General features: G+C 47.2%; 1 protein-coding gene across 1 annotated transcript; it reads right to left on the bottom strand.

The window, feature by feature from the left end:
- Nucleotides 1-6091: 6091 nt before the first annotated feature.
- Nucleotides 6092-8339, bottom strand: LOC124672602 (wall-associated receptor kinase 1-like). The gene is made up of 3 exons (XM_047208810.1): nt 7748-8339; nt 7455-7625; nt 6092-7332 (listed from the first exon to the last, which is right to left on the bottom strand). Exons 1-3 carry the CDS (start codon nt 8337-8339, stop codon nt 6137-6139), a joined length of 1959 nt encoding a protein of 652 aa, XP_047064766.1. The 3' UTR covers nt 6092-6136.
- Between the last annotated feature and the right edge of the window lie 4136 nt (nt 8340-12475).

Raw genomic sequence — 12475 nt, 5'->3', positions numbered from 1 at the left:
TGACAATGATACTCAACAGGACTAGTGTAATTGTTTTGTTTTTGGTAGCCAATCAATAGTGGAGTCCCCGCAGAACTAAGCCAGCTTAGGTACAGTTCCTCAATAGCCTATCGATATGTACAGTACAGTATATTTTCGTTATGCCTAAGTAGAATCGATGCCCGAGTAAAAGCTTGAGGTATATATCTCTACCTGGTACCAATACGGCCAGCAATCTAGAGGACAACCTTTCGGCAAGGCGCAATGAAGCCTTCCGCGACGCGTGAAGAAGAATCGAGCCACTCTGGGAGCACCTGAAAGAGCAAATCGACGAGTGAAATGCAGAGTAGTTGTGATTGTGTATTTTGTTCCTTCTACAAAATAATTTGCTCTTCTTCTCTCAACACATGTGCATGATAGTAAATAATTCATAGCGAAGGAGCACACTAAAATGTAGAGTTGGCTAAATAATTCCTAGCACTATCTAAAATAATTCATAACCTCTATCTCCATTCACGCCGCCCAACCAATCTCCTCGCGTGCCGTCGCCCACAAAATAGCTAATGTAAGTGCTCAATTGCACACTCGGGTGTAATCAGGACTAACTAAGATAATATCCACGGAATATTTTTTTGCTCATGAATCTTAATCATCAACTCCAAATGAGCAATACACAAGTTTTTAATTAGAGAAACAGAGGTGGGAAGGCACATGTGGACAGGAACGTGAACATTGACCTTTATGAAAGGAAATGATGGAGGGAAATATGACTATGGAGATGCACCTATATTAGTAGGGAGAGAGAAACGGATGAGCTGAGAGCCCCATGGGATAAAATTGCTTGCATCCAACGATGAAAAATGAAGAAATCATCTTATTAGCTAAATCAATCAGTGTCCATAGTTCAGAAAACCATAAAAGCCGGCTGTGTAGGTATACACAAAAGAATCTAATATGCATAAGATTCTATAACCATAATATCAGCCTACTTTCCTAGCATATCTTTAGCAGAATGATCGAAAGGCATTTAGCACATGATCGTGTAAATGCATAACCTATCTTGAATGCAGCAATTTGGCTTCCCAATAAAATCTTGGAGCTCAGATACCTATCTTGAGCATGCTCATCCAACATAGAGTACATGCCCTAAAACCCCGTAAGCACCATTTCATAAAAGAACTACATCAGCAACTAAATTTAGCAAATAATGGTTTTCATATTTTATTGGTCCTCAAGAATTTCATGGCCAGCATAGAGTTTTGCAAAATCAAGCCTAACTACCACTTTTACCAACCAAAAAATGTTGGAATATTAGAGCAGTTTCGCAATAAGACAACCAGTGAGAATAATAAATTACATATAGATAAGATAGCAGGGTTAGGATAGAATAGGGCACCAGCTTATCACACTTACAGTAGCAATTGCCATCATAGCATCCATCTCCAATTCTCTCAATTATGAGCAGAATTTAAGCTATGAATTCAAGGAAAAGAAATTTCACACAAAGAAACATATTTATGGATTGAACTGGATCAAATTTAAGAAAATCTTATTTATATGAATTGTCCGTACAAATTGATTGATGCTATGTACATGTAATCCGTCACTTTATGGTAATTCTAATCCTGTATAGGTTTAACAAAACATGATAACGCAAACATTATTTCCTTTACAGATGAGTGGAAACAGAAAACGATATCAAAATGTTAGAACACACTGGAGATAAATGTAGCATCTAGAATCAAATGGGGGAAATAGTGAAGATAACGTGAGTCAATTATTTTCAGTGGTTGATGCTAAAATAGTCAAACTGCAAGCACAGACACAGAGATACCAAAAAATCAGGAAAAGCATAAGCTACTTGCCAAGTATTTCATAATTCAGAAGCTGAAATAATAGTGTCATAGTAAATTCAGAAGGTGAAAACTTCAAGCATTGAATAGAGATGAATGTGAATATTTGAATTACTCCAATAGCCGTGAAAAGGGAATAAGAAATTCATGTGACTGCACTTTACTAAGGGTTGAGACATATCCCATGATAAGTTATTCCCTTTTCAAGGTGATAACTACAGTAGAAAACTGAATGTACCAAGAAGCTAGAAACGATAATGTAGAGAACAACAAAGTTTACACACAAAAAGTATGTATTTTGCGTCTCCAAGGCTGAAGCATACAAGAAATACCTAGACCAACATTTTTTCAATATCCAGGAGGGTCATATAGAATTTTGGACAAAAAGAGAGGAAAAGAATTGTTTCTTGAAGTACCACATGACTTCACCTGCTGATAATATGTCTATCAGATTTAAGCATATATAGCAAATGTGTATTGCTTTCCAAATATTATTCAATAATATTTCAGTGGAATTTATATGCCAACACTTTAGAGGGATAGTGTGGGTGAATGCAAAGCTCCGTTTTCTGCTGAATCAATGCAAATGTAGCTCCATTATCCAAAGCTCCGCAGTCATTGGATTATAAAATACCAGACTGCATTTCTATCGATAAAAGGACTTTTAGGAGACTATGAAGCGCAGTAAGCAGGGCACCTTAATCCTGGCTGAAGAAACACACATAGCACGTTGTCGAATAGACCTGCCCCATCGGTTCCAATACATAATTCAGCAGATTCAGGAGACACCATCTAAATGTCCATAGCAGTTGCATGGACTGCGCCTAGCCTGTAATTCAGAATACCAATGAGTTATAATTCCAGGCTACCACATAATAAAAAACAAAATTTCTCATATGCAACAGTAGTAAAAAACAACCACATTGGTCACCTTCCGACTAATTGCTCACAATTTTTATTGCTGCACTTGTTGGCTCCACCTCATCCTTCAACCATCTATTATCATTAAAAAAGTGAGAACATCAAATAGAAGCAATGAGACGATGATTATCTAAGATATCCAATCATCTGAAAAGCTGAATGATATATTGGCACTTACAATGATTTCAATGAGCTCCCTTTCAATGATGTACATTAGGAGAATGGAAATTCTTTATTTACTTCCAAGCAGCTGTGGAAGTGAGAAAATCAAAAGAAAATCTAGCCTCCACAAAATATAAATAAATTTCTTGCCTCCTCAAAGATAAAGCATACATCAAGAGTATAAATGCATGAACATATTATTTTGTATCACCCTACGAAAACGTTTACAGATTATCGGCCTCCCTGAAAATGGTTTTACCTAGTGCATCGTTTGGTAATGAATACATAAATATTAACAAAAAATAGTTGTCACATGACATCAAAACTCCTCAGAGAGACATCTAGAGTCAGAATTCTGATATTACCTTGAACAAAAGTTTCTTCACATGTCCAGATGTAGCCACCCTCAATACAGACTCTGCAGGTCCAACGGTGTTAGCCAACTATACTGTTTGCCATCTCTTGAGCAATTTGCCACTCAAGAGGATCGACAGGCACCCTACACGCATAACCGTTTGAAAGCAATATAAGATACTTTGAAACAACTGAGAATAATAATCACCAAGATGCATATCAGCAGTTGGAGCAAAGTATCCCCCTGGTATACTACTGCCAAGAGTACATGACACTACGGGGGACAAAGGAGTTGGATATAGGTTGCAGAAACCAGAAATTACACGTATACACAAATGGGATTTTCATTGTTACTTTTATTTTGAGAAAGTGCATGCATAAACTAAGAAAGATAGAAAAGGACATTTCATTGCTTGACATGCAGCAAGACAAAACCATTCCAATATCTTCCTTGGAAAATATCTCATATCTCATTTTCCTTCATTTGTATAACATCTGAAAACAAAAGTAAACCTCCATAGTCACAAGAACCAGAAAATTAAATATCTAACAGATGGTGGTCGAGTACCGGCTGATACATGTTCAACCTATGAATACAATGGTATTATAGATCAGATGTAACCAACGACAAAGCTAACTATCATGAACATAGCAGAAAAATACCGAAAAAACACAAATATAAGGTTTATATCCCTTTCTTAGATGACCAATGGAATTTTATAGGAATAGCTAATTAGTATTGGAAGAATGTGAATGATAAAATTGTACAGCAAGCTCTATATAGAATGCAATGGATCAACTTTCTGGATCAAAATATTACAATTCCATATTAAAAAATGATATACACCTGTAACTGAAGAATCTCATTCTGTCTAGTATATGATTAGCTGTCTTCCACCATGAACATAGAACATCAGATATTTTACCCTGATATGATGCAAGGAAAAGTTAGTATAATTTCATTGGTTCATGTTATAAAAAATACAAGAGATTGCTGCATGCAGCAAGAACTCAGTTCTGGACAATACTAAACTGATCAGTGCGACAAAACCACCCAGCCAAATATCACAATTAGATACTCCATGGAAAGCCTAGGACATATTATACAACTTACATTTAGGGAATAAAATTCGAAATCATGGGCATAATAACCTTTTTTGCACACCTAATATAATCCTAGCTGAAGAATTGTAGCCCATTTGCCTCAAACGAAGTGTCCAGATTTATTGTCATTTCTGTAGACCTACGGACATACTGCCGACACTCTGCAACAATCAGTCCTCACCACATCTATCTGCGTCCTCACTGGTCTGGTGTTCTCAACACTACAATAAAACAAGAGTGCAAAGGGTTGAAGTAATCACATCTCATAGCTCAAAACAGCCCCTGAAAATTCCAACCAAACAATCCGATGCTGACCTATTTGGAAACCAATGTCTGAAAATATAAATAAAAGAGGGGAAAAGAAAGCAGAGAAGAAATGTAAAGAAACTCACCTGCACCAAAGTTTTCTTCACAGATCCGTGATACCCTCCGGTGGCTGCAGGAACATGGGGATCCTGTGAGAGAGAAAGAGAGAAGAGGAAATAGAGATGAGAGAGGAGGAGGAACCTGCAGGTCCCCTTCAAAGAAGAGGCTAAGGAGGGCAGGCCCTGCGTCGGTGGTCGGCGTCGTCGGTGACGCCAAAGATGCAGAGGAGGCCAGCAGTCCAGCACAACCCAGCTCATCCTCAATCCCCTCGTGCATCCACTTCTCCCCCAAGCCCCTAAATTTCTCTGCTGCTGCTGTCAATCTCGAGCCGCTGCTCAACCCTCCGCTCCGCGAATTTTTCTCCTCACCGCCGCCAAGCCGTGCGAGGCGGCCAGACTCCGCCGTGCATCCTCCTTCGTCAATTTCCCCGGCGTCGGATTTGTGAGGAGAAGTGACGCCACGGCGACGAAGACGCCCGCCGGCGATGTGGTGATGCGCGAGCAGACGGTCGAGGCCGATTCCACTTCTGGCGGCCGCGAGGGAGAAGAAAAGGAGTGGCCTGTGGAGGTCAATGGCCTGTGGAGGTCGCCCGCGCCGCCATCCCTACGGGAACCGGTCGCGCCGCCCCTTGGCCGTACCGTTGGCCCCTGCCGGAGGTCGGCCGCGCCGCCCGACGCTCACGCCGGCGGTTCCGGAGAGGGACGTGTGGAGGCAGAAGGGTGGTGCGGGGAGAGAAGGAGAGGGAGAGAGGCGTGCGGCGGCGGGGATGCGGGCGCGAGGGGAGAGGAAGGGGAGGACACGGGCGAGAGTTCGGGCCGAGCGGGGCTTTTCGCGACCCATGGATAAAAAGTGGGTCTGCGGGAGGGCCTCAGCGCCCTGGACGAACGGCCGGCCGAGATCGCGCCACGTCAGCTCGATCGGACGGCCGAAAATCCAAACGCCTGTGAGAGCCCCATGGGGGTGCAGCAATCATACCGTCGGGACAGAGATGCAATACATATATTCTGAGAGGCCACTTGATCCATCTTGACATAAAACAAGAATTTAGACTTGACCCATTTGGCATACATGTAGACCAGATCACGAGAAGAAACTCGCGCCTTGCCCTTGGCGGTGGTCTCCTTTTTTTCGATAAAAAAAATCCACTCAACATAGTAAGATTGATTACATAAGCTGCATTGATGCGAAGCAGTAATGAACTTCTACAAACAGAACGAACATAAAACTGGAGAAACAACAGGGCATATCAAAATCCAATCTCTATCAACAAACACTCAAGTTCAGATGGGAATTCAACATGAAGCTTTTTTTTCTTCATTTCCAATAAAGGATGCAACAACGTTTACCAATCAATAAAGCGTGCCTAGTGGTTTAAGAAAAACGTTAAAACGATGGACCTACACGCTGAAATAGCGTGTACTGCTCCCCTCAAGATCAAGCACGTCATGAGGTCTGAATTTGTAGTCCACATCACGGTGTTGGTTCCTCCCAAGCAAGCTCCTGTCCTCCTCCTCCGAATCACCTCCACCAGCCTGGCCCCAAGGATGCCGCTGGTATCTTCTCAGTGCCTCCAGCCTCTCCGCGATCTCCTTCATCCCCGGACGTTCCTCGCCGTTCATGCTCACGCATCGCATGAGGAGGTGTGATACCTCTTGGAGAGCCTCCTGCCCCATCTCCTTCCTCACACTGTCATCCATGAGCTCGTCATGCCGCCCAGCTTTCACGGCCATTACGAAACGTGACACAAGGCTCCTATTTTCTTCCGGGCCGTCAAAACAGAGAACCTTCTTCCTGGTCAGCAGCTCCAGTAGAACGACACCAAAGCTATACACATCGCTCTTGTCAGTCAACCTGCATGTCATAAGGTACTCGGGGTCCAGGTACCCGCAGGTTCCTTGCACTAGCGTGGCGATCTCGGCCTCATCATTTGGAGCCAGCTTTGACGCCCCAAAGTCCGTTACTTTTGCGGTGAGGCTGCTGTCGAGCAGGATGTTGGCCGTCTTGACGTCACCGTGGAGGATCGGTGGCGAGGCCGATGAGTGCATGTAGGCCAGCGCCTCCGCCGACTCCGCCGCTATCCGAAGACGGGTATCCAAGGGTGTGTTGGCATCAAGGCCCTTTCCCCCATGGATGTACTGGTATAGGGTGCCATTTGAGACATACTCATACACCAGCATCGGCACCTCCACCTCAAGACAGCAGCCGAGCAGCTTGACGACGTTCCGGTGGTTAATTTGGGAGAGAATGAACATCTCCCTCGTGAACTCCTTGGTCTCGGTCTCCTCCATCAACTTGGACTTCTTGATGGCCACCACCGAATTGTCTGCGAGGACACCTCTATAGACGATGCCGTGGCCGCCACGGCCGAGGATCTGATCGGCGGCGAAATTGTTGGTCGCCTTCTTGAGCTCTTCAGCGGAGAAAATCTTGAACCCGCCGGTGGTTCTACCGTATGACTGCATTTGTTGCTGCAGAATGACGCCTCCGTTGTGCTCGAAGAATTTCTGCTTTGTTCTGACGAGCTTGCTCTTCTGCCTCGCCAGGCAGAGGCAGCAGCACATGGACCCTAACAAGATCACTGCCACGCTGACTCCTGAATATTGCATACTCGATCATTAGCACATGGAGTATATAACTGACACCGAGAAGAATTTGAATGAATAACCAATGTGATACTCCCAAAATATGTTGATCAATGAATTGATCAGTGTGTACCTGTAACAATTTTGAGAGCTAAGGTGAACTTGTCTTGTGGTGAATCTGGTCGGCAACCATCCTTCACTCTGGGATTTCCACTTGTCCCCCGAGGGCATTGGCAAGTGTAGTTTCCCGGCGTGTTTTCGCAGATTCCGTAGCACAAGTCTTTACGTTGGCACTCGTCGATGTCTATGGGTTTGCAGAGCAATGAATCACCATTTGGTTAGACAAATTCATGTCAGCTTGCAGGAGAATTTAGTACTTCCAAGACTGAAGAATTCTGAATTCTGAAGGCCTTTCCTCGGTCGTACCTCTGCATCCATCGTCGAGGTAGGGGTTGCCGTCGTAGCCCGTAGAGCAGTTACAGCCGTACCCGCCGTTGTTGGCGACGTCGAAGCAGGTGCTGTGCGCGCTCCGGCACGCGAAGTCCCTCGCGTTCCGGGCGGCGCTGCAGTCGCCGACATCCCGGACGGCCCAGTCGAGCACGACGGGCACGTCAATATCGCCTTCGCTGGACAAGCGGTACACGCTGGTGTCGACGGACGTGTACGCACCGGCGTCCCCGCCGATGAGCCCGCCCGTGAAGTCGAAGCACGCCGTGGTCGCCTTGACGTAGACCGTGACCTGGCTGGTGGCGAGGGAGAAGTCGGCGAGGCTGTAGTTGTAGCTGAAGAAGGTGAGCCGGGGAGCGGAGGGGCCGGTGTCATTGCACACAAGCTCGAAACCCCGGCTCCCGAGGCCGTCGACGCGGTAGCAGCCGCTGCCGATGCCGAAGGGGTAGGGGACGGTGATGTTGCCGCAGCTGTCGCGGCACCCCTCTCGCGCCAATGCCAGCTTCGACTGAGCCGACGCCACGGCCACAAGGGAATGCAACACGATCAGTAGCAGGACGGTGGTCGGCATTCTCGACATGCTGTTGCTTGCTTGGTCTGCTTCGATTGGATCATATTATATACTAGGAAAAGCTGCGAGTGAGCACGGTAGACGACTTGACTTGACGCGAATATTCGGGAACGATGGAAGGAACGCGAGGACCTGGTCGTCCATGCCGTGTTCATTGTAAAAGATTGTTAAATTTCCTGGAATTTCCGCGCAAGTTCCATACTCGTATTAGCTAGAATAAAAGAAATTAGCAACCAACATCCACTCCCGCACCCAACCCTCCCTCCCTCCCGCACCCAACCCTAACCGTTGTCGCCGCCGCCGGTAACGTCGCCAGGGCAAAGACCCTCGGGGCGTGGCGGTGGTGGGGGCCTTCCTCGTCGCTGCGTGACGAACGGCGGTCGGATCCCACCTCCTCGACGCATGGCGGAGCAGGCGCAGATCGGATGGGATGGGCGACGTGCGCTGTGGCCCCCTCCTCCCGATGGTTGTCCCCTGGCGGACCGGCCGGCGCGGGTGGGTTGGGTGGTGGCGGCATGTCTCCCTCCTTCCGTCAGCTCTCCCCCGCAGCACTCCGGCAGGGGCTGGGTGAGCGGCGGCCATGCCCTCCCCCCGCGTCTCGTCGGTGCGTGGAGGCGATCTCGGGATTCTTCCGCGACACGAGGGCGCCCGGGGCAGCAGCCTTGGGTTCGACGAAGGAGGTGGCCCTCTTCTTCGCCGGAGAGGGTTGGCATGCGGTTGGTGGTGGTGGATCCTTGATCTATCACCGCGATCTGGCGACGAGATGGAGGAGCATGGAAGCCGGCGATGGTGTCGCCGGTGGAGGGTTGGATTGGCCAGCCTGGGATGGTCGCTGACGTGGGGGTCCGACCTGAATAAAGGCTGCGGTCCTAGGGCCTCTCTTGCGTGAAGAGGAGGACCTACCGGAGGCCTGGACTCGTGATCTGGCCAGGGGGTTGAGTTCCGGAAGGCTCCGCCGGCGAATGTAACAGTGCGTTGCCTGGAGCTTGCTGGATCAGAGGTATTCGGTCGTGCACACCCATGCTTTTATTCCGACCGATTAGTTCTGGAGGGAGCGGCGCGAAGCTCTTTTTCTGTGTTGACATCAAGTGACTATGGATCCATGATGAAAGTCGGAAGAAGAGAATTTCATGAAGGCCGGAGGAGAGGACTAGCTAAGGGAGGTTCAAGTCTCCGCGTTGTTGAGGGGCTTGCTTGGTGTTCCGGGCTTCACATCAGCGGTATGAAAGTGGGGGCGACAACATAGGTGAAGTGCAGAGTCCTACCTTTCAGAGTGAAAACTCAAGATCTGGCCTTAACTGGTTGTGCCTGGCAATGACCTTGGTGGAGGCATTGTTTTGAGAGCGGGGACTATCTTCAAGGTGAAAACCCAAGATCTTTGATCGGGCGACGACGGTGTTTGAGTACTGTTCCTGACAAGGGATTAACTTATCAATGCCTACGGGTTGTAGACTAGGGTTTTAGTTGGAAGTAGAGGGCAAGTAGATCTCGAAGGTTTCAGCCGAAAAGTACTCGACGATATGAAAACTAGGGTTTGTGAGACAATGATTCGATTCTCTCTTTGTCCCTCGACTCCCCCTTATATAGGAGGCGGAGCCGAGGGATTCGTGATACACAAGTTTACAGAGTCCGGGAGGGTTTCTAACCCATCCCGCAAGATTACAAATAATGCTTCCTAATACAACTCTAGCTTTTCTTAATAACAATTTGGGCTTCCGACTCTCCTTATCCTTCGGGTCGTGGGCCTTCAGTAAACCCCGGGTACCATCTTCGGCAGGCCCATTGGGGATGCTATGTCAGTAGCCCCCGAGATTTTGCTTGAATCGCAGAGTCAGGGAAAATCTCCAACTTTATATTCGTTCAATAACTCGGAACTTTATCACATATTTTTGGATACGAAATTATATATTGTACAGGGATAATGGTAGTTGGGGCTAGTTCATCTGATGGATCAGGTACTAGTTAACTGCTCTAGTGGCAATCCGCAAAAAACTACTTCAAGATCACGTCCCTGGACATGATCTCGGGATACTGGTGTAAACTTCGACAGGTGCCGCTTAAGGTCTTACCATTCTGTCGAGTCCCAGTCATATTTTATCGGGTACCTAACGCGTCCGTTAGGATTTTTCTTCGTATCTTTTGATACGGAAAAAAGTAGCAAACCGACGTCAGAGACGGCACCACGCCACTCAGAACGGATCTGGGGTCTTACCTTCGCAAAGTTTTGCGGCATTCAGAGATTATTCGCAACTTTGGCGCTCTGAGAGTATATTGTCGAGTGATTTTTCGGCTGATGGAATAGCACATTTTATTGAGTCAACGGATGACTTATATTGCTCTCCCGATGGGAGTATATGTAGAGTTATTTACTATAACTCGAAATATGCTCACACTTTTTTCTTATCCTCTTTTCTTTATAATTTCATCGGGCACGCGAACAGCGTTCCCGATGGGAGTAGCCCCCGAGGCTACAGCCAAGGACTTGTGCTTGGGTGTAGGCTCAACGCCTTACGTTGCTATATTTTCCTTCTTTTTCAAATTTTTTATATCTATCGGGTGCGCGAACAGCGCTCCCGATGGGAGTAGCCCCCGAGGCTATGAACAAATGCTAGTATTTGATCATAGGCTCTCGCCATTTCTATTTTGTCACTCTCGAAGTTTTTCATTATTCCAAAGTAGCCCCCGAGCATTTGATCAAAAACTTGTATTTGATCAAAGGCTCTCGAAATAATCAACAATCTTCTGCTGTCGCCATTATGACGAAGCTGCTTAGCCGAATTTTTCTCTTGCCAAGGTGACATCATTGCTGACGATAGCCACGACCGCTGCATCGGGAAAACGCGAGAACTGCTCTTTCTCTGACTTGCGGGCCCAAACTTCTCAGCAAATTGACACGTCGTGCAAGTGGGGGACACACGTCCTCCACTTTTCCTGTCGCACGTACTGTAGCTCATGTATTTTCTCCACATCGCGAAATTACTTTTTACCCCTTGTCCACGTGTACACCATCAATCCCGCAATCTCCTCATCCAATAGTGCGTCGTTTCACCGCACCTCTATTTAAGGTCATCGTCTTCCTCCGCCAAAACTTTCGCTCGCATCGCGCCTCTGTTCTTCCTCTGCAAAAATCCTCCACTGTGCCCATTGCCTCCTGCGCTCAACCACGCTCGCATCTTTCTCCTCCACGCTCATTGATGCCACCTCGCGCGCGCCTGACCAGGCACAACACTCCGGAATCCAAGATGGCCGCCGAAGATCTGGAATGGGAGAGATCCAAGATCTCCAACCAAGATATGAACCTGCTGAAGAAGCTGGGGTTCACCAAGAAGGAGAACGCGTTGTGCTTCCCCAAGGAGGAGAGCTATCCATCGCCTCCAATGGAGTACCGGGTTAGTTTCGTTGACCATCTCATCCGTGGCCTTTCTCCCCCTATCCACGAGTTTCTTCGAGGTCTTCTTTTTGTCTATGGGCTTCAGCTGCATCGCCGACGCCCAATTCCATCCTCCACGTGTCGATTTTTATCACACTGTGTGAGTGCTTCCTCGGAGTCCAACCTAATTGGGCTCTGTGGAAGCGTATCTTCTGCCTCCGCCGTAATGGCTCCCACGGCGTCGCCTACAACATTGGCGGTGTTGTCATCTGTGTTCGTTCTGACGTCGAATATTTCGACGTCAAATTCCCCGACTCCGTCCAAGGTTGGCGGAAAAAAATGGATGTATGTGCACGAAGAAAGCTCCGATTCAGTGGAGTTCAATATCGCCCCATTCAACGGAGGAGCCAAAATCCTTCGCCGCCGTTCCTGGGATGCTGAAGATGAGAAATTGGCGACAGAGGCGCTGATGACTCGCATTCACCAGCTCCAGAACACTCGTGGTAAAGAACTGTCGGGTATTCAGATCACAGCCTATTTCCTTAGGATTAGAGTGCAGCCTCTCCAAGCTCACCAAAATCCCCTTTGGATGTACGCTGGTGAAGAAGACATCGACAGGCTCTCCAAAGACCTTCATGTGAAGGATTTGGAGAAACTGATCCGAAAGATATCATCACTGAACAAGAAGGATGCTATTCCATCCGCTTGTCGCATTACGCCATTTAGTAGCACCAATCCCCTTCCCGGGGTAATTTTTCTTTTTGAC

Source organism: Lolium rigidum, chromosome 7, assembly GCF_022539505.1.
Source record: "Lolium rigidum isolate FL_2022 chromosome 7, APGP_CSIRO_Lrig_0.1, whole genome shotgun sequence".
NCBI lineage: Eukaryota > Viridiplantae > Streptophyta > Magnoliopsida > Poales > Poaceae > Lolium > Lolium rigidum.
Note: the sequence above shows the minus strand (reverse complement) of the source record. Positions and strands in the feature narration are given on the sequence as shown.